General features: G+C 71.0%; 2 protein-coding genes across 2 annotated transcripts in view; both read right to left on the bottom strand.

Annotated features, from left to right (window-relative positions):
- Window positions 1–4,343: 4,343 nt before the first annotated feature.
- Window positions 4,344–8,283, bottom strand: CHMP6 (charged multivesicular body protein 6). The gene is made up of 8 exons (XM_055133559.1): window positions 8,146–8,283; window positions 6,714–6,823; window positions 6,551–6,638; window positions 6,364–6,450; window positions 6,034–6,099; window positions 5,580–5,660; window positions 5,197–5,251; window positions 4,344–4,861 (listed from the first exon to the last, which is right to left on the bottom strand). The coding sequence occupies exons 1-8, from the start codon at window positions 8,206–8,208 to the stop codon at window positions 4,806–4,808; spliced, it is 606 nt and encodes a 201-aa protein (XP_054989534.1). The 5' UTR covers window positions 8,209–8,283; the 3' UTR covers window positions 4,344–4,805.
- Window positions 8,284–10,197: 1,914 nt separating this feature from the next.
- Window positions 10,198–20,767, bottom strand: part of RPTOR (regulatory associated protein of MTOR complex 1) — a 55,114-nt gene continuing 44,544 nt past the window's right edge. The window contains exons 14-34 of the mRNA XM_004621090.2: window positions 19,130–19,204; window positions 18,625–18,690; window positions 18,354–18,545; window positions 17,741–17,881; window positions 16,748–16,865; window positions 16,414–16,554; window positions 16,170–16,328; window positions 15,551–15,669; window positions 14,656–14,759; window positions 14,380–14,563; window positions 14,018–14,128; window positions 13,829–13,934; window positions 13,415–13,529; window positions 13,206–13,330; window positions 13,022–13,126; window positions 12,714–12,820; window positions 12,443–12,570; window positions 11,981–12,067; window positions 11,742–11,858; window positions 11,535–11,664; window positions 10,198–11,284 (exon numbers count right to left, since the gene is read on the bottom strand). Coding sequence (XP_004621147.2) covers window positions 11,216–11,284; window positions 11,535–11,664; window positions 11,742–11,858; window positions 11,981–12,067; window positions 12,443–12,570; window positions 12,714–12,820; window positions 13,022–13,126; window positions 13,206–13,330; window positions 13,415–13,529; window positions 13,829–13,934; window positions 14,018–14,128; window positions 14,380–14,563; window positions 14,656–14,759; window positions 15,551–15,669; window positions 16,170–16,328; window positions 16,414–16,554; window positions 16,748–16,865; window positions 17,741–17,881; window positions 18,354–18,545; window positions 18,625–18,690; window positions 19,130–19,204 — 2,499 coding nt within the window. The 3' untranslated portion in view covers window positions 10,198–11,215. The remainder of the gene's footprint in view (window positions 11,285–11,534; window positions 11,665–11,741; window positions 11,859–11,980; window positions 12,068–12,442; window positions 12,571–12,713; window positions 12,821–13,021; window positions 13,127–13,205; window positions 13,331–13,414; window positions 13,530–13,828; window positions 13,935–14,017; window positions 14,129–14,379; window positions 14,564–14,655; window positions 14,760–15,550; window positions 15,670–16,169; window positions 16,329–16,413; window positions 16,555–16,747; window positions 16,866–17,740; window positions 17,882–18,353; window positions 18,546–18,624; window positions 18,691–19,129; window positions 19,205–20,767) is intronic.

The raw sequence follows: 20,767 nt of genomic DNA, 5'->3' as shown, positions 1-20,767 counted from the left end.
GGACCCCCCCATTTCCCCGCCCAGACCCTGTTCCCAGCTTCCAGTCCGGCTTCAGGGGCGGGGACCGATTCTCCAGCCACTGACCCACTGACCGTCTGGCCACGTGACAGGTCAGGTGCATGTCCCCTGGGGCACGGCCAGCTGGACCCGCGCACACTGCGTCCTGCAGGCCAGCAAAGCTCTGGCCCCGTGACCCGGCCCACGTGGGGCAGCTGGGGGTGGGGTGGGGGCGGCCAGAGCCCAGAGGAAGTTGTGCTGGAGGTGCTGGACCCGGTGACCAGCGCAGGCTGGCGGGCGGGCGGGCTGGGCCTTCCCCCAGTCGGGTCCCGCTTCCAGGCCCCACTCAGAACCACCACTGCCGGCGGTGGGGAGTGGCCGGAGGCTGGGGACACTCAGCCTGGCTTCCTGCCAGGTGCATTCAGTGGCCCCAGGGCTGCCCCCAGCGGGCAGCGGTGGCACCATAGGTGTGAGCACAGGTGGGTGCCGCTGTACAGGAGAGCCCAGCCTGGCGCCCCCGAGGGTCCTCCCTGAGCCCCAGCATGACGAGGCCCCCTCTAGGCAGGCGGGGGACCCCGCCCGTCCCTTCCCACGGCACAGGCGTGGCTGGGACGAGTGCCAGCCCCCAGTGGCCATGCTGGAGCTGAAGGTCACCGGCGGGCTCCGGGCCGGGCTGGAGGCGGGAGATGGGCCCTGGCGACACCGTTTGTTCCGGGTGCCAGAGCCCGCACCCGCCTGCCCAGGTCTTCTCCCTGCGCTCGGGCGCAGCTGGGAGCCGTGTCCCCCTGGAGGCCAGCCGGGAGGAGCCCCACCACCTCCCTTCCACTCGGGGCCCTGACCGGAAGCAGCCGGGCCCCGGGGCCCCGTCTCTGAGCCCCGTGGCCACCCTGCCCGCCGGAGCGGGCCGGGAAGCGCCACACACCCCTCGGCACGGCTTATTTTTAGGCCCGTTATGTAAGTGGCTCCGTCCCCACGTCACGTAGGGGGGGTCTCGGATTTAATTACAGGATGACAGCCTCGCTCCGCAAGCTGCTCGCGGCAGGCAGCCCCGGCGTCTCCGCTCCCGGGAGGGGCCGCCCAGGGCTCTGCTTCCCGGGCCCGGGGAAGCCGCCTGCCCCCGTGCCCCCTCCTCCCTGTGGACCCCCCAGTCTCAGCCCCCTCCCTCCATCTGGGAGTGGGGCCTGGTCGGCGGGGCCAGTGACCGCGGAGCTGGCGAGGTGGCACTCGGGCCTTCCCCACCACCCTCCGTGCCTGCGAGGCCAGGAGCTGTCGTCCACTCCCGCTCCCAGCGCCTTCGGTGTGGGGCGGCCTCCGGCCAGCGCCTTGGCCCCCGGGGTGGCCAGTGCCACCGAGGAGCGGGCGGCTGGAGCCTCGGAGACGAGGCACGGGGCAGTGGGCGTTCCGGGTGGGCAGCAGGGCGCCACGGGACTGCCCCCTGGTCCCGCCACATGCCACGTGGTCACGAGGCGCTGGGCGTTGCACCCCTGGCCCCCGTCCATGGTTCTGCCGTGGCGGCTGAGGGCCCTGTGGTTCCCGGAGTGGACGGGAGAGCGTGGCCTGTTGCCGCGTGCAGCTCTTCCTCGGAAGGGCCGTGCCTGGACGCCCCCGCTTGGCCTGGCCCTGGCCCGGTCGGGGCCGTCCCCTCCGAGTGCCCCCTGCTGGCAGCACCCAGCGGGCTGAGTGCTCACGCAGCACTGTGCTGACAGCGGGCTGGAGCCCGGTGGGAGCCCCATCACTGGACAGTGGCCCGAGCACTAGGCTGGGAGTAGCCCTAGGACAACAGTTGGCCTGGCCCGCTTCCCAGGAGAGGAAACCGGAAACTGGCAGAGACGCGGCCTGCAGGGGCGAGTGCTGTGGGGAGAAGGGACCTGTGTACAGGCTGTCGGGCCACCTCGAGGAGGGGGTGGACACAGCCTCCCGCAGGCCAGCCCCGGGCTGTTGGGGCGGCAGCGGGCCGGGAGGTGTCACCCGTCACCCAGCAACCGGCCCCTTACATAATCCTGGCGGGCGGCGTGACTGAGGGCGTGGGTGGCGCGTGCGGGCGGCGCAGGGGCACGGAGCGAACCTCGAGTGCCGCCCCCCCCCCCGCGTGGCGTCATCCTGCGCCTGCCAGCGCGGTCACCCACTTGCTGCAGAGTGGCACTGCAGACTCGCGCGCCTGCAGGTGAGGGCCGGGCCGGGACCAGGCACCCACCGCGCGGGCCTCGGCGCGGGTGCGGGCGCTGGACAGCGGGCAGAGGGCAGCCCTGCCCGGGCCCGCGCGGCGAGGCCCCGAGCGCGGAGCGGCCCCCGGTGCAGGTGCAGCGACGGCTGCTGCTAATTCCAGCTGCAGCAGCTCCGCGTCTCTATTCCGTGTTTATTTAAAGCCGGATTCTCAAATGTCGCCCCAGCCCTCACGTCTGACTGCCTCCTCGCCGGAGCAGAGCCGCGTGTAGGCGTCTGCGGGCTTCCGAGGTGGGGGAGCTCCGAGGGAGGCCCGGCTGTCTGTGGGCCGGCCCCACGCCGCGCCCAGCGGTGCAGCCCCTCTGCTTGCCTTGGAACACGCCAGAAGGGTCGCGACAGGCCTCGGGGGAGCGGGGGGCCGTGGGGCCTGGCGCTCCGGGTGCCAGCGTGCCCGCCAGCCTGCTCCGAGGGGGCGCGGCTTTGGGAAAGCCAGTGACCAGCCTTCACCGTCAGCACGGAGCCGCTGCCCGGGTTCCTGGGACTGGCCGCGAGGGCTGTGGACGGACTACTCGGGGGACAGGCGCTGCTGTGTGCCGGCCGGCGGCCGCCGGAGGACCCCATGACCTTGCCTCTGACCAGCAGAGTGGGAGCCTGTGGTCAGCTCCCCCGACGGTGCTACTCCTTCCTGGGTGGGCGGGTCAGCGGGCGGCTGGACACTTGGACAGCCGGGCAGCCTCAGCCACTCCACGGGGGCCTCGGCTGCCACCTGGTGGCGAGCCCAGGGAGCTGCATGGCGCGAGGCCCCGGGGGAGGGGCCAGAAGCGGGCTGGGGGCCACATGCGGGTCCCGAGTCTGCGCGGTCAGGCTGGACTCCAGGACGGTGGGCGCCTCGGAGCACGCAGATGTGGGGGCAGCCGCCCGAGCCCTGTCCTGCAGGGTACAGCCGGGGGCGGCAGCGCTCGAGGCCTTCGCAAGGGGCCTGCCCCGGCCCTGGGCATGAGGCGGGTCTCTGGGGCCGGGCGAAAGGTCCAGCCGGGGCTCCTGACACTGCTCCCCAGGGGGAAGCCTGCACCACCCACCCTCCCCGGGGTCAGGATGCCGGCCGCGTGGCAGGGAGGGCTGCCCACGGCAGGGGAGGGGCAGGAGCCTGCGGCGGCACCTGGCTGGGGAAAGGGGGAGAGACAGTGGGTCTGGGCCCCCAGGGCAGGGCAGGGAGCGCCCAGCAGGGGGCGCAGCTGGAGTCTGGGAGCTGCCCCCCCCCCCCCCCCCGCGCTCCCGCACAGGCCTGCTGGGACCCTCTGTCCCCACCCGTGACCCCCACCCTCCCGAGGCTGTGTGGGAAGGGCCCTCACCAAGACCCCGTGGGTCCTGAGTTGCTGTAAGGAACTGGAGCTGTCCAGGGGTGCCCATGGGCACCCGGCAGGGGGGCTGGTGGCTGCGCCCACTGCCCCTGCCCAGTTTGGCCACCTGTCCGTCTGTGGGTGTCTCTCCCCAGGGTCCTGTGGCCTGTCTCAAGTGGGTGCCTGTGTCAGGTGGTGGGGGAGCCTGTCGGGGCACTTGTGGCCCTAGCCAATGGCCACGCAGCCGTCCACTGAGACTTGGCTGTGCGTCTGCCTCCGGCTCGTCACCCTGGTGGGCCGGCGTGCACCTCCTGCTCGCTGCTCCCTGGACCGGCCTCCCCCCGCTCACGTGACCCGAGCTGTCCCTGATGGACCCTTCCGGGCTGGGGAGCTGGTGCAGGCTTGCACGCGAGCACAGAGACAGGAGTCATCCCTGAGCCCTGCTGGGCGTGGTCCAGACACAAGTTCCATTCACCGCGTGACACGTGTGTCGTAGCGGGTGCTGGCGCGTCAATACTGCGACCCAGAGGTTCCACGGCATTTTCTTATTCTGCAACACTCACTGGGGTGTTCGGGGTGTCCAGGTAAAGGCCCTTTTCACGTGTTGCTGGGCTGAGGGCCTTAACCCCGAGTCCAGCCCCCTGGGCCCTCCCCGCTCCCCTCGGGCGGGGCAGCTCTGCCAGGCAGGGGCCGTGTCCGCATCCTGGTCGTCCCGACGTAAACGGAAACTGTAGTCGGCCTGCATCAGGGCCCGCTGACCTGGCCACTGCCAGTGTCCCGCTGGACACAGCTCCCAGGGGCCACCTCGCCCTCACCCCTGCCTGCCCCACCACCAGGCGCAGGCCGTGGGCACCAGCTTTAATGTGGGCCGAGGAGTTGCCAGCCGGGCCCTGCCCGCCCCTCAGGGGCCAGTGCCCAGGGCCCAGACGCAGGGACACAGGGTGTCCGGGCCACTGGGCTTGGCGGGAGAAGCCCCGGGCGCACCCACAGCTGTCCCGAGTCCCTGCTCAGTGTCGCCGAGCCCGGCTGGGGCCAGTCCTGCAGCTGCGGAGCAGGCGGGAGACCCCTGGCCTGCCCGGTGCGGGTCCCCCCGAGTCTTCAGACATGGACGTGGCTCTCCAGAGCGGCCCTCGGCAGCCGCGGGCCCAGCGCCAGCACCTGCGTCTGGGGCGGGGAGTCCCGGCCGGCCGGAGCTGGGTCGGTCATGTGATCAGAAGTGCAGGTGGACAGCGCACCGGGCCGCCCTCGAGCCCCGACAGCCACACGCACTCCTGGCTGCTGGGGTCCTCGGTGCCCGGGCGGCTGCTAGGACGCCGCGACCAGCTCTGCCCGTCGGGGCGGCGTCTGGATGGAGACTTTCTCTGAGGGAAGAGGACAGAGGTCAGAGGGGGCTCCGAGGGGCCACTCCCACAGGATGAGGCCAGCAAGCAGACACGGGCGGGTGTGGGACAGCCGGCCCGGACAATGGGGGCAGAGAGTGGACACAGGGACACTGGGCTGCAGGCGAGTGCCCGAGGCCCCAAGAGGACGCCTGCGGCCGGAACTGCACTCTGACCAGATGCCCAGCATGGGAGGAACGTGGCCCACTGGCAGGGCAGAGCTCGACTGGGGTCAGTACCAGCACCCCGAGCCCACCCCCGGCCACGGTAGTCACCAGCGGGGCCTGGCCCGGACGCAGGACGGGTCTGGGCAGTACCTGGGTGCGTTTCGGGAAGGGGCTCCGAAGGCACGTCGGGCAGCTCCAGGTGTTCCTGCGGGGGCAGAGGGCAGGTGAGACGGGCACACACACGGGCAGGGGAGGGAGAGGCGGGCACGTGTAGAGTCCTGCCGTGGTCTGGGTGAATCCCCACCCGGAGTGGGTCACACACTGTCTACGGGTGTCCCCTCGCCCCACTGGCCTGCGACAGGCCACTCTGGGGGGCTGCACTTTGGGGACCCCCAAACCCTCCATCCGGGGTTCTCCCTAATGCCCAGCAAGGGGGGTCATGATGAGGGGGGCCGCAGCACCCGCCCCCCCTGCACTCGGCCCTCCCTGGGGACCCACGGCACCCGTCCCCCCGCCCCGGGCCGTGCTCCTGCCTGAGTGATGGCCTGAAGTTCCTCCAGGACGGCGTCCTCGTCCTCCTGGGTCAGGCTGCCGGCCAGCAGCTCATCGATTTGCTGTGCAGGGGGGAGCCGAGGTGAGGGTGGGCGGGGGCTGCAGGAAGGGGCAGCTGGGCCAAGACCCCCACTGCATGTCGAAAGGCCCCGGGCCCACACCCCTCCGGGCCCCCCCCCCGTGGATAGCCCCGGGCCCACACCCCCTGGCCCCCCCCTGCCGTGGACAGCCCTGGGCCCACAACCCCTGGGCCCCCCCGCCACCCCCCGCCGTGGACAGCCCCGGGCCCACACCCCCTGGCTCCCCCCGTCATGGACAGCCCCGGGCCCACACCCCCTGGGCCCCCTCTGCCGTGGACAGCCCCAGGCCCACACCCTCTGGGCCCCCTCTGCCGTGGACAGCCCCGAGCCCACACCCCCCGGGCCCCCCACGCACTCGCTGGTACTCCACGGCCTCCTGGGTCTCGTCCAGAATCCGTTCCACTTCCTCCATGGACATGACCTGGTGGGGGCGGGATGCGGCTGGGCTCTCCTCTGCCATCACCGCAGAAGCGCCTGCCTCCAGACCAGGGCCCAGGGCTGCCCGCCCCCACCTGCCTCCAGAGCAGGGTGCTGACCTCTCCGGGCGGGTGAGGCCTGGGCGCCCGCATCCCCCCACACACCCGGAATGTGGCGCCTCCTGGGGCAGCCGGTCTGTCCTGCTCTTGGGCCAGTGGCCTGGGGCGCGCCCAACCCTGAGCCTGTCCCTGGGCGCTCCCCTGCTCACCTGGTGCATCTTCTTCAGACACTCGTTTCCGAACTGCAGCCCCTGCAGCACCTTCATCTCGATCTGGGTGAACTCGATGCTCTGCACCTGGGGTGGTGCAGCCCGACGGCCTGAGTCCCGCCCCCTGTGCGCCCCGCCCCCGCGAGCCCCGCCCACCGCGGGCACCGCCCCCGCGGCCGGTCCCCACCATGGTCTCCAGGCTGGCGATCTGCTGCTCCGTCTTGTCCAGCAGCTGCTCCTGGTAGCGCTTCTTCTTCAGAAGCAGCTTGGCCCGCCTGGGGGGGCAGACAGTGAGCTCGGAGTGACGGGGGGGGCCCTGCCGCCCCGCCCGCCCCGCCCGCCCCACTCACTCCTTCCTGCCGTCGCGCAGCAGCTGCCGGGCCACCGCGCGCTCGCGCTCCAGCTGCTGCGACACGCGCTTCTGGTACTGCCGCAGCTTGTCGCGCTGCTGCTTCAGTTGCTGCGGAGACACGAGCGTCCAGCGGGGCGGCCGCGCCCCCCGCACCCCGGGACTCGTGTGGCCTCCTCGTGGGGCCGCGACCCCGAGGTAGCCACTCGGGGCTGGGCCGGCCCCTCCCGCGGGGGCGCAGAGCTCCCACAGCGAGAAAGGCCCTAGGAAGGTGCCCCCAAGTGAGTCCTGCGGGATGTGCGGGGCTTCCTGCGCGGGCTGAGGGCGGGCATGGACGGGCAGGGACACTGGCACGGGCACACCTGTACGGGGACACCTGTGCGGGCACACCTGTGAGGGCATACCCGGTGGGCACACCTGCACAGAGCACTGCGTTAAGGTTTGTGTGTGCGGGCACCGGGCGGGCACACCCGCATGGGTCACCTGTGTAAGGGACGCGTGTGTGGCACCCGGCGGGCACACCTGCATGGATCACCTGTGTAAGGGACGCGTGTGCAAGCACACCCGCATGGGTCACCTGTGTAAGGGACGCGTGTGCAAGCACACCCGCATGGGTCACCTGTGTAAGGGACGCGTGTGGGGCACCCGGCGGGCACACCCGCATGGGTCACCTGTGTAAGGGACGCGTGTGCAAGCACACCCGCATGGGTCACCTGTGTAAGGGACGCGTGTGCAAGCACACCCGCATGGGTCACCTGTGTAAGGGACGCGTGTGGGGCACCCGGCGGGCACACCCGCATGGGTCACCTGTGTAAGGGACGCGTGTGGGGCACCCGGCATGGGTCACCTGTGTAAGGGACGCGTGTGGGGCACCCGGCGGGCACACCTGCATGGATCACCTGTGTAAGGGACGCGTGTGCGGGCACCGGGCGGGCACACCTGCATGGGTCACCTGTGTAAGGGACGCGTGTGCGGGCACCGGGCGGGCACACCTGCATGGGTCACCTGTGTAAGGGACGCGTGTGCGGCACCGGGCGGGCACACCTGGGCAAGGTCCACCTGTGGGGAAGCGCCTGGTGCGGCCGCTGCGGGCACCCGAGCTCGGGCCTTTGCTGGACCCGGGGGTCCGTCGAGCTCGGGGTCTCGGCGGGGCCGAGCCGAGGGTCGAGCCGCCCGCGCTCAAACCGGCGCCCACGGGAGCCCGGGCGGCAGGCGTCGTGCGAGCCGGGCCGGGGTCTCCTCCCCGGAGAGCGCCCACCCCCGGGAGCCGGGGTCCCCAGCGGCCGCGCCCGTGTCCCCGGGCCCCCGGGTCCGCGGGCAGCAGGCGGCCGGCGCCGACCCCGGGCCCGAGCCGGATACGGCCGCGCGAGGGCGGCGCGAGCGCGGGGCGCCCCTCGGCCCGGCCCCGGCCCCCCCGCCGGCCCCGCTCTCACCAGGATGGCCTTGTCCTGCTCGGTGACCCGGCTCTGCTTCTTGCGGCCGAACAGGTTGCCCATGGCGGCGCCGGCCCCGCGCACCGGCCCGCCGAGCCCAGCCACCGCGCCCTTCGCGGCCGCCGTAGCCCCGCCCCCGCGGCCCGGCCCCTCGCGGCCGCCCTAGCGCGGCCCCGCCCCCTCCGACGGCGGCCGCAGCGGGCCAAGCTCCGCCGCGCGCGAACCGCCGCGCGCCCCCGCTCCGCGCCGCCGAGCGGCCGCTCCCGGCCGGGGCCCGAGCGCTCGGCGAGTTTCTCGCTCGCCCGGGGCGCGCCGCTGCCTACGCCGGAGGCCGCCGAGTCCCGCCTCGCTGGCCACGCAGGCACCGCCGAGGCCGCCCCCGCCCCGCGGGAGCCCCAGGCCCGCGCACAGGCGGGAGGAGCCGGCGACCCCCAGGGGCCCCGTACGGCAGGCCCACGGGATACGCCGCGGGAGGGACTGGCGGGAGGTGGCGTCCATGCGGGGACAGCGGACACCTGGGACCCCGAGGTGACGGCACACCGCCGGCCACTCGCCTCGTTCTCGCCACCCGTGTCCACCTGTGACCCTGCTCCTCCTCCGTCCGCACCATCCCTCATCTATGCGGGTGGGGTCCTGGCTGCCCTGGAGGAGGCCCGGTGCGAGCCTTTCCCCGATATCGCCCTGTCCTGCTCAGGCCCGTGTCCTGGGGTCACAGGAGCAGCAGGGGGGCAGCTGAGGTCACGGAACGTTCTGGAACAGCCTGGGAGGCGCCAGCGGGAGCCCAGAGGTGCCTGGAGCGCGGGGCGCGGGCGGCGCGGGCTGGACGGTCCCGCCTGCTGGGCGCCGCGCCGGCCGCGAGGTGGCGCTGCGGGACGGCGGGTGCGGGAGCCTGGAAACCCGCAGGGCCGAGGGATCACCCTGGGGGAGGGGGCAGGGGACCCACCAGGCCCTCTCCTGGTGATGGCTTGGTTGGGCACGTGCAGTGCAGCGGACCCGCCACCTCGGCTGTGCCTGAGCGGCAGAGTTGGCTGGGGGGCGGGGCCTGGGGATGCCAGGTGGTGCTGGGGGTCCTGGGGGGCCCCGTGCCGGCTCCCCGCCCGCTGGCCTCCACAGGGTGTCCTTCCTAGGGCAGAGGGAGGCACCAGCCTTTGGGAGCTGCCCGGTGGCGCTGAGGGGAGGCTCTGTGCCAGGGCACCCTCTCCGCCTTGGCCAGTGCTTGTTAGGGGTCACCACGGTGCCTCCGTCCCTGGGGCTCCTCCCGGGTATCTCTCAGCCCGAGCTTTGTTCTGGGGGCTCAGGCCACCCCCGCAGTGCTCACGAGTTACTTAGGGCTCTGTGCTGGCATCACTCCGCCCTACTCGCACCCCGGCGACCCTGCAGCAGTCTGGGAGCCGAGTCTGCTCTGCTGCGGTGAGGACAGCTGGTTCTGACTGAAAGGCGCGTCCCCACCGGCCTGGCATTCTCCTGGCTAGGGCCGGTGCCACCATGTTCTGCACACTGGGCCGGGGCCTGGGGGTGGCTTCCTGTGCCCACAGCTCCGGGCAAGCAGGGCTGGGCCATGCCGCCTGCGTGGGCCCCGCTGCTCGTGGGGAAGGTCCCGCGGGCCCTGGGCCAGAGACTCGCGACCACGGGCGGGACATTCTCCACTTCCCACTGCAGACTGGCAGCTGGCGCTCGGTCTCCACGGTGACAGCCCCAGGCCCTCTGAGCCATCAGGCTGTGGGGGGAGGGGCAGAATGAGGCCCCCAAAGCAGCTGTTGGGTGGGACCCCTGGGGGAGCGCTAGGGGGCCCAGAGGCTGCGGTCCTGGAAGCTGGGCTGGTCTAGCCCTGCTCTGCAACGCAATGAGGCCCACCTCCCTGCCTGCGGGGCCCCTCGGGGCAGCCGGCACCCCCCACAGCTCCTGAAGACTGAGGCACGGCCATGGGCACGTTGCTGCCCTGTCTCCTGACCTGGCGAGTGACTCAGTGTGGGCCGGGCCCTGCCTGCAGAGTCCCCTGGACACTCGTCCCCCCGCAGGGCCCCGCGGGCGGCAGAGACAGTGGGTTCCGGCCCACTTGGGTTTCTCCTTTATTAACAATTCCCTGTTGGTGCCGCTCTGCTCTCGCTCCACACGGCGGTTCCGTGTCTGTCAAAGTCTTTCGTTTTCATTGTAAAATAAATAGAGATAATGAGCTTTTAGTCGTTCACTTCATGATTGAATTTTCACACGGGTCACGCACTCTCCAGGGTGGCCTGCACGCGGCCCGACTGGCAGAACCAAACGAGCTCAGCTCAGAATCCGAACTTGAACCCCCAGGAGTCAGCTCTGAGGGGGTCAGACTGGGACCGGCTTCTGGAAGGTTCCGTGGTCACTGGAGAGCCGTGATGAGCTAACGGACCAGTTACAGAGGTGCGGCTCGGCCGCCGTCCCGACACCCCAGGCGTGCTGTGGTCGGTGCGGGGAGGCGGCTGCTGGGGGCCGGGCCCTGCCTGCTGCAGCCCGGACAGGCTCGGCCAGCACTGCCCGCCGCTCCCCGGCAGTCCCGATTCCCGAGGACAGTGGGAGAAAAGCTTTTCAGAACATCATCGCGGCCCGCTCTCCCTTCTGCACTCCTTGGGGTCCGTCTGGGCTCACTGCCCCGCTTGCCCGCAGCCCACATCTGAGAGGGAGCCCAGGGCCGCGGCCACACGCATGCGGGGCATGGGGTGCAGGCAGGAGCCACGGCTGCGTGCGGCACCGACGGGCCAGCGGCCAACCCGCACCCACCTGGCCAGTGTCCCTCTGCGAGGCGGCCTGCACCCCTCCACTCGGCCCCGCTTCCCCTCCTGTCTCTCAGCCTGGCTGGCTCGGAAACGCCGACACGCTGAGGGCTGGGCCCCCACGGCGGGGCGGTGCCCGGTGCTCGGCCCGCGTGGCTGGGGAGGCGGGTGCGGCCGGCCGAGTTTTGCCCCTTCAGAACTGGTGTCTGGGGGAGACCCACGTACCCTGAGGTCTCTGCCACTCCGAGTCCCCCTTTCCGGCTCCCTGGTGTGACGCGAGGACAGACGGACGGACGGCGGGTCGGCGAGGGTGGAGCTGGCGCCGGGCACTACCGGCCGCGCTTCTCGACTGAGTACACGGAGATGTAGTAGTCGTTGCTGCCCACGGCCAGGTGCGGCTGTGGAGAGCGCGGGAGTGAGGGGACAGACCCAGTAGGGGTGGAAGGCCAGGCAGCCCTCCAGACAGACCCAGTAGGGGTGGAAGGCCAGGCAGCCCCCCAGACAGACCCAGTAGGGGTGGAAGGCCAGGCAGCCCCCCGGGCCCCGGGACAGACCCAGTAGGGGTGGAAGGCCAGGCAGCCCCCCGGGCCCCGGGACAGACCCAGTAGGGGTGGAAGGCCAGGCAGCCCCCCGGGCCCCGGGACAGACCCAGTAGGGGTGGAAGGCCAGGCAGCTGATGGCGCCCACGCGCTGGCCCATGAAGCCGTCGTAGTACTTGATGTGGTTGACGAGCTCCCCGCTGGCGCTGTAGATGGCGGTGAACTGGTTCACGGAGCCGCTGCGGGAGAGGCGGGCTCAGCGGGATGCACGGCAGGGTCTGCGCCTGGCCAGGGCAGTGCCCGGGGCGGCCCCTACCACGCGATCAGGTTGGCCTGCGGGTGGATGTCCAGCGCCGTGAGCCCCTTCACGATCTGCAGGACGTTCACCGACTCGGGCATCCGGGGGTCAAAGAAACGCACGTCCCCGTTGACGCTGCGAGAAGTGCGCGGTGAGGCCTCTGGGCGGCCCCGGGCAGGACTGGGGGCGCGGGCATGGGGCTGGGGCTGGAGGACCCCGGCAGGGGTGGGTGCGGGCCGGCTGCCCAGCTCCCTCACCTGACGCTGACGATGTGGCCCTCGGGGCGCTTCTGCAGCTGCGCCTTCACCACCCAGGCCGTGTGCTCCCGGTACGTCATGACGCGGCTGCAGACAGACCCCACCCCCGTCTCTCAGGTGCCAGCCTCCCCAGGCCGCCTCTAACAGCAGCACAGCAGGGCGGGCGCTGGCCTTGCACACGGCCGTCCCGGGTTCGACCCCCGGCACCCCACAGGGTCCCCGTGCCCCACCAGGAGTGACCCAAGTATTGGGCAAACAGCAGTCTGGGGGCGGGATGCTCAGTGGGGTTGCTGGACCGGGCACCTGCAGTCGGGCCCGACGCTGGCCAGGTCCCCCCACCAAGGCGTGCCCGCCTCCGCCTGCCCCGGTGCGCCCGGGGCTCCCTGCCCCCTGGCGCTGGCCTGTGGCCCCGCGGCTTCACGGGCACAGGGCAACCCGAGCCGGGACCCCACGCGGCCATACCACTCGCTCAGCGCCATCCTCCGGTCGTACACGCGGATGGAGCCGTCGCCCAGGCCGGCCACGATGAGGGAGCGGTGGGAGTCGCAGGACAGGCTGGTCACGCAGCTGTCGGCGCCCGTGGGGATGTCCTGGGCCGGGGCAGGGCGGGGCCGTCACCCGGCGGCACGGCACGGAGGGCAGAGCCGCGAGCCAGGAGGACCCCTGTGGACCCCCACCGAGTCGAGGACGGGGTTTCGGGAGGCTCCGGTGGGGGCGGGGGGCGGCCACGCACCTGCACCTTCATCTCGCGCTCCGTGTCCCACACGCGCACGATGCGCACGTCCCCCGAGCTCATGAGCAGCCCCGTCTCCTGCTCCCAGTCCACCACCATCCCGGCCCCTGCGCAGGGGGCACGGCAGCTCAGCGCGGGCACGGCCGTGCGGGCAACGGCGAGGGGCCCTGAGCCCAGCGGGAATCACCCTCGGCCCCTGGCCGGCACGTCCTGCCCACCTCACCCTTCTGGGCCAGAGGCGAGAGGGGAGCGGCCGGGACAGGGGTGGGGACGGCGGCCAGGCCTGAGCCCGGCGGGGGCGCGTCTACCTCGGGTGGTCGGCAGCATGTCCGAGAGGCCCTGCCAGGCGGTCACCATCTCTGGATTCTTCTCCAGGTCAGCAAAGTTCTTCCAGACCCGGATGGCGCCGTCGTCTGGGGGGAGGGACAGAGCTGCTGGGAGGGCGAGCGGGGGGGCGCCCGGCGGCCCGCCCCGGCCCCCGCGTGGCCCCACCTGTGGCCGTGAGCAGCAGGGAGCAGTCCTGCCCGTTGAGGTACTCCATGGCCGTCACGCGCGTGTACCGGGGGTTCCCGTTGTGGAAGTAGTCCAGCTTCTCCCCCTTCTCCCAGTCCCAGAAACTGCAGGGCGGAGGGGAGACGCTGAGAGGGGGGGACGCGGCCCCCCGCGGCCCGCAGCACCCAGGCCTCGGCCGCCCCCCCTACCAGATGCTGTCCTTGTCAGCCACGGCCACACAGGGCGTGAAGGGGTGAAACTTGACCACGGAGGGGACGCCAGGGTTCCTGTTCAGGAATATCTGGTCGTCCAGCCTGGTGATGCCTGCGAGACACGAGGAGGGGCCTGAACCCGCGCCGCCGGCCACCGGCCGCCCAGCCAGCAGGGCCTGCACAGGGAACCACGTGCCGGGACCCCGGGGCACCGGCGTGGGCCCGGCCGGAGCAGCAACCAGAGCAGGGGGGCAGTCCTGCCGGGGCCAGAGGGGGGGGGCTCAGGTGCTCACCCCAAGGGGGCACCCGGGAGCTCAGCTCTGCAGGGCCGCGTGGGGAGGGCGGGAGGAGGGCCCAGCCCCTGCGTGGCCGACCCCCTGCCCGCTCCCCTCGCCCCGCCCCGCCGCTCACCCCTCTGCACGAGCTGCTGCGCCTGCCTGCGCACGCGGCTGTTCCGGAGGAAGCGCCACTCCCTCTCCTTGCGGGTCTGGCTCTCCAGGTCGTGCTCCTCTGGGATCTAGAGCGACGGGACGGGCGGTGACGCAGGCCCCGGGGCGCCCCGCCCTGGGGGCAGGCCGCGGGCACGGGCTGGGCACGCACCTTCATGACGGGCTGGGCGAAGTAGCGGGCACTCCAGTCGCAGAAGCCCGTGTGCACGGAGGCGGCCACGAAGCTCTTGTGTCCGGCAGCCTCGTCGGGGTCCTCGGCGGCCTTACGGCACCGGGGGCGGGGGGAGGCCAGGTCAGACCGGCCGACCCGCGGCGAACCCCCCACCCCCGATCCACACCGAGCACTGCGCGGACACGCTTCCCTCGGCGGAGGGGGCGCACAGACGCTCACGGAAGTACACGGACCACAGGTCACACGTGACAGGGCCTGCACACACCTGCACCCGGGACACTGCCACCCGCACCCGGAGCTGTGAGGCCAGAAGCCAGGGCGGGCCGGGCCAGGCTGCCCACCTGGTCGGGGCCCTTGTCGAACATCTTGCGCGTGCGCGGGAACTGGTGTGAGTGCGGCGTGTACTGTGGCCCCGAGGGGCCAGAGGCGCCCGGCCGGCCCGCAGGCAGCTCCCGGCTGCCCGGCTGCTTGCTCACGTCGTTGGTGAGGCTGGAGCTGCTGGTGCTGGACGTCGGGGGGGAGCCTCTGCGGGGAGAAGCCGGGCCTGACCCCACCCGCCGCGCCTCCCCCCGGCCTCCCCCCGACCCTGGGACGCGTCTCGGCTGCGCGGGCCGTACCCCGCCTGCTGCATGTGTGCGCCCTTGTTGGTGGGGCTGGCGGGCGCCGACTGCGTGAGCGAGGACGTGGGCAGGATGCGCTGGGGCCGGGCGTTCATGGTGGCCTGTGGGAGCAAGGCCAGAGGGCCGGTCAGGGGCTCACATGCACAGGCCACGCTGCCCTGCAGACCAGGGGTGTGGGGAAGGGGGACCCGGACCAGGGCACTAGCTGCGGGCCACGGGCGGACGCCCAGCCAGGCCCCCCTTCTGTGGGGACACGGGAGAGGACTGTGGGTGTGGAGCCTGGCCGGGCCCGCCCGCAGCCCCCGGAGCCCGGCCAGCGCGCGTGGCAGAGAGAAGGGCGCAGGGCAGAACTGCCGAGTGGCTGCGGCCTTGGGGGTGGGGGGGTCGGGCACACGCCAGGCCTGTCTGTCTGAGCCTGCTGGCTTCGGGCCCAAGGACTGGTGAGTGCCCACCCCGCGCCCACGCATGGGAGGGTCCCTCAGTCTCCGGAAAAGGAAGCGAGGGTCAGAGGGCGCTCGCCCTGCACACGGCTGACCTGGGGCCCATCCCCAGCACGCCCAACAGCCCGAGAGCACAGAGCTGGGAGTGACCCCGAAAGGCAGAGAGAGAAAAAGGATGATGAGAGCAGACACCTCGGAGCAGGCCACGGGGCGGTGGGAGCTCGGGGGACACCCACGGGCCCCTCAGTGCCCACGAGCAGGGCGGGCGGGAGCAGCCTTGTCCCCGGGCACAGGGCGCAGGGCTGCAGGGACCTGCTGCCCAACGAGCCCGAGCCGACGCCGGGGCAGGGGTGCGGCCCTGCCCGTGGGACGAGCTGTGGGGGGACCTCAGCGGCTCCCCGCCTCGCGCTGTCTCCCGGGAGACAGGGCAGGGGCGGGCGCGGAGCCCCCACCTTGTAGGCGACGCTGTTGAGGACCTTCATGGCCAAGTCGGACACGTCGGGGTAGGGGTCCGCGGCCAGGTGCAGCAGCACGCGCCAGATCTGCGTGTAGACGCTGTTGAAGGACACGCCTGTGGGGAGGGGCTGTCAGCGCGCGGCCCACCGGGCGCCACACGGGACGGCAGGGAGCACTGTGGGGCCGAGGGTGGGGCCACGGGAGGTGGGCGAAGGCCCAAGTGAAGGGTCAGTGCAGGTGTGTGCTGCCCACGTGGCCAGAACACGGGGCGCACGGCGGACACTGCTGCCCGGCCCATCAAGCCAGGGACTCTGACAGCAGTCGGCTCCGGAGAGCAGCTCAGAAGAGATGCAGTGTGGCAGACACGGGCCTGGGTGGGGCGGAGTGGACGGGCAGCTTGGGGTGGGGCAGGGGGCGTGGCCAGCTCAGTGGCAGAATGCATGGACAGTCCCATGGTGGGGGTGGGGTCGGTGCTGTGGCCAGTCCCGTGGTGAGGGCGTGGCCAGTGCTGCAGTGGGCGTGGCCAGTGCCGGGGCGGGCGTGGCCAGTGCTGTGAGGGCGGGGCCAGTGCCGTGGCAGGGGCGGGGCCAGTGCCGGGGCGGGCGAGCTGCTCACCGATGAGGGAGTTGAGGGCCGAGTAGGAGCTGACGCGGCGCATCTTGTCCACGGTCTCGAAGGACAGGATGGACTCCTCGTTCTCGGGGCTGCCCAGCGTGCTGCTGGCGCTGCTGCTGGTGCTCAGGTGGCCGGGAGAGAAGGCCGCGGAGCTGCCGGCTGCGGGGGCGGGGCACACGTCATGCGGGGCTGCGCGGGCCGGCGGGCAGAGACGGGCTGCGGGCGGGGGCTGCGGGCTCCTCACCCTCCTCCGTCAGGCTCAGGTTCTGCAGAGACTTGTTGAGGCCCCGGGCCGTGGTGACGGCGCGGATGTTCCCGTAGGAGCTGACGGGGCGCAGGCGGGGCGTGCAGGGGCTGTCCCGCACGGGCGTCAGGCTCCCTCCCTCTGGCAGGGCGAGGGGCAAGGGTGAGGGGTGAGGGGCACAGGCAGGACCACGGGGCCCCAGGACGAGGCCTTGCCCGGGCACCGCGCGGCGCCTCTCTCCTCGGCCCCTCCCTGCGGCGCCGGCTTGAGGGCGGGCGGGAGACTGACCCCCGAGCCCCACGCAGGTCGGTGCTGCCCGCCCACCCGCGGGTACCTGCGCTGGCGGGCGACGGCAGCGGGTAGTTCTTCTCCTCCTCCATGAACTGCAGCGCCACCGTGCAGAAGTTGCTCTCGTACTGCACCACCAGGTGGCTCAGCGCCACCACCAGCTCCTGTGGGAGCCACGTGAGTCGGCCCAGGGCCACCGGCACGGCCGCCCCCAGTCCTCCCGCCAGGCGGACTACAGCTGAGCCCCTGGCAGCACCACCCGCACCCGCAGCAAGCACGGGGGCCTGGCGATGCCCGTCCCCCGCTGGTGCCCAGGGGCCGCGGCACAGCTCCTGGTGAGAGCGGCCTGTGGGGCTGACCCTGGCCACTGGGGCGCACCAGGCAGGGCAGCCCTGCAGCGAGTGAGCTCAGGCTGTGGCGTGTGCGGGAGTGTGAGAATGACAGTGTATGTGCATGTGAGTGTGTATGTGTGACAGCCAGTGTGTGTGGATGAGTGTGACTGGGTATGTGAGTGTATGTGTGCGTGACATTTTATGTCAGTGTGTATGTGTGTGACTGTGTGTACATGCGTATGAGTGAGCTTAAGTGTTTACAACAATACATAAGTGTGTGGTTGTGTGTTTGTGAATGTGAGTGTAAGCAAGTGTATGCTGTGTGAGTGTTTTAGTGTGTGGGCTTATGTGCATGTGGGCATGTGCATGGGGGTGTCTGGTGTGATTCTGTGTAGACCTGTAAGTGAGCACTGTATGTGTGAGTGTGAGTGCACATGAGTGTGTGACAGGGCATGAGACTGTGAGTGTGACTGTGAGCGCAAGTGCCTGTTTGTGTGTGTGAATGTGTGTATGAGCGAGGTTGTGTGTACAGATGTCTGAACGTGTTTATGAGCGTGACTGTGAGCGTGTGAACATGACTGTGAGTGTGAACATGTCAACGTGAGCGTGTGAACATGACTGTGAGTGTGTGAACATGTGCGTGTGAGCGCGTGTGTGCGTGTGAGCGTGGTGCTGCCAGCGGCAGGGCCCCTGGGGGGCGCACGCACCTTCCGCACCACGGGGCTCCCGTCATTGATGAGCTGAGCCAGCATCATGGCCACGTTGTGGTCGATGGTGGTGGAATGGTCTGTCCTCTCCGCGGAGTTGCCCACAAACGTGCCCAGGGCGAAGACGGCGGCACAGCGCACCTGTGGGCCCAGGGTGGGCTCTGAGCGCCCGCGGCTGCGTGGAGAGCCGGGCAGCTCCCCACATGGCCCGCACGGCCCCCACACAGGGGCCACCGGCCTGAGGGGCAGAGCAGGAGCCCCTGGAATCACGGGTCACGGACCACCAGATGGACATGGGCCCGGGAGTGGCGAGGCTGGCGGGTGGCGGGCGAGGGGTGGCCGGGGCGAAAGCGGGTGCAGGGCGGGCTCAGAAGTGTCAGGCAGCGCGAGTGGCCTCGGCAGGTGCCCCTGCACCGGGGACCCAACGGGCACTGCGGGTGTGACAAGGCCACACAGGGGCCAGGGCCGAGACGTGCCGGGGGCCTGCCGCCCGCCTGCAGGAGGCCTGAGCTGGCCTGGGCAGCCCTGGCCCGGCTGCTGGACGCTGTGCTGGCTCCTCAGCCCCGGCCCGGCCATCGTGGGGTCCACCCCGCCCCGGGCCCCTCGTGCTCACCTCAGGGATGGGGTCCGAGAGGAGGTTACAGAGCTTCTCGTGGGCGCTGTCCCGCACCCCACACCACCGGGCCGAGTCGAAGTTCTGCCAGATGCGGCCCAGGCAGATGGCCACCCACTGCCGCAGCAGGGGGTGCGGGTCGCTGAGCTGCTCCAGGCAGATGGCCACCAGGTTGCCCTGCAGACACGCCTCCTGCGGGGGAGCGGCGTTGGTCTCCCGCGCCGGGCACGGCTGCAGGGAGGCGGGCCCCGCTCCCGGGGCCTGGGCTCACCTGCCCGGTGTTGTAGCTGTTGACGATGACGGCGAGGATGAAGGCGGTCATGGTCCTGTGCTCCGCCTGCCGAGACAGCGCGGGCGCCGTGAGGGGTCGGACGCTGGCTCCTGCCGCCCTCCGGGACCCGCCCAGCTGCGAGCAGGCGGGAGGGCGGGGCAGCGCGCGGGGCTAGCACCCCGTTTCTGACTGCCCGGCCCGCAGGACCCGCCTGCATGATTCCCAGCCGGGCCTCCGGGCCAGCAGGCAGCCGTGGACACTGACCCGCGGGCCACCCTCCCGCTCCGGCTGCTCACAGCGCTGACCAGCAGTGGTGCTCCAGGAGGGAACCCCGCGTCCCCCGCCCGCCATGCGCCAGGCCAGCCTCCTCCGCGTCCAGAACCTTCTGCTGCCCCAGGGCCGAGTCACAGCCGCTGCCAACTGCCAGGTCCCGCCAGGTGGCTGACCCGGGGCACCCACAGCGCCCCCTCACCGAGGACACCGCACTTGAGCGGGCGGAACTTACCGGCATGTAGGGGTCGGCCAGGACAGAGAGGAAGTACTTGTGGCCATTGTCCTTCACCAGGTCAGCCTGACAGGACTGTGGGGACAGGGCAGCATGAGGCCGAGGGCGTTGGCTGCCGTCTCCCACCCTCGGCATGAGGACAGTGGCCGGCACGCTCGCCCCACACACTCACACACTCACCCCTGCCTACCCCACACACTCACACACTCACCCCTGTCCGCTCCACACACTCACACACTCACCCCTGCCCGCCCCCACACACACCCCTGTCCACTCTACACACTCACACACTCACCCCTGCCCGCCCCACACACTCACACACTCGCCGCTGTCCGCTCCACACACTCACACACTCACCCCTGTCCGCTCCACACACACACACTCACCCCTGCCTGCCCCCACACACACACACTCGCTGCTGTCCGCCCCACACACTCACACACTCACCCCTGCCCGCCCCACACACTCACACACTCGCCGCTGCCTGCCCCACACACTCACTCCTGCCTGCCCCACACACTCACTCACTCCTGTCCACTACACACACACACTCACCCCTGCTCACCCCACACACTCGCTCACCCCTGTCCGCTCCACACACAGCCCTGCCAGCTCCCCCAAACACACTCACCCCTGCCCGCCCTACACACTCACATACTTGTCGCTGTCAGCTCCACACACACACTCACCCCTGCCCGCCTCACACTCATACACTCACCCTGTCCGCTCCACACACACACCCCTGCCCGCCCCACACACTCACCCCTGCCTGCCCCCCCAAACACACTCAACCCTGCCTGCCCCACACACTCACCCCTGTCTGCTCCACACACACACTCAACCCTGCCCGCCCCACACACTCACACTCACCCCTACCTGCTCCACACACTCACACACTCACCCCTGTCCGCTCCACACACACACTCACCACTGCCTGCCCCCCCCACATACTCACCCCTGCCCGCCCCACTCACACACTCGTCCCTGTCTGCTACACACACACACACACACCACTGCCTGACCCCCAAATACACTCACCCCAGCCCACCCCACACACTTACACACTCACCCCTGCCCACCCCCCAGACACACTCACCCTGGTCCGCCCCATATACTCACACACTAACCCTGTCCTCTACACACACACACACACACACACACACACACACACACACACCACTGCCCGCCCTTCCCACAAACACTCACCCCTGCCCGCCCCCACAACTCACCACTGCCTGTCCCCAACACACACCCCACCCGCCCCCCCACACTCACCATTGCCCGCCCCCCCACACTCACTCACCCCTGCCCGCTTCACACACTCAGACACTTGCCCCTACTCACCCCACACACTTATACTCATTCACCCCTGCTCTGCCCGCTCCACACACTCAGACACTCGCCCCTGCCCTGCCCGCTCTACAAACTCACTCACCCCTGCCCTGCCTGCTCCACATACTCACCCCTGCCCACTCCACACACTCAGATACTCGATCAGCACCCTCACCCTTGCCTCTGTCCTCTGGCAGGGCAGAGGACTTGAGGCCTGGCAATCCTAGCCAAGGGACAGAGGAGGAAACAGTGGGGGCCGCTGAGCTGGGGTCTCTCGAGGCTGGGCAGATGTAGAGGCTGGGCCAG

This window comes from Sorex araneus, chromosome 3, assembly GCF_027595985.1.
Source record: "Sorex araneus isolate mSorAra2 chromosome 3, mSorAra2.pri, whole genome shotgun sequence".
Taxonomy (NCBI): Eukaryota; Metazoa; Chordata; class Mammalia; order Eulipotyphla; family Soricidae; genus Sorex; species Sorex araneus.
This window is presented reverse-complemented; position numbering and strand designations above follow the sequence as displayed.

Coding starts and splice junctions, on each gene's coding strand:
- CHMP6 (XM_055133559.1), bottom strand. CDS start 8,208: ATGGGCAACCTGTTCGGCCGCAAGAAGCAGAGCCGGGTCACCGAGCAG. Junction 6,824..8,145: donor AGCAGGACAAGGCCATCCTG/GTGAGAGCGGGG, acceptor GTGTCTCCGCAG/CAACTGAAGCAGCAGCGCGA. Junction 6,451..6,550: donor TCGCCAGCCTGGAGACCATG/GTGGGGACCGGC, acceptor GCACCACCCCAG/GTGCAGAGCATCGAGTTCAC.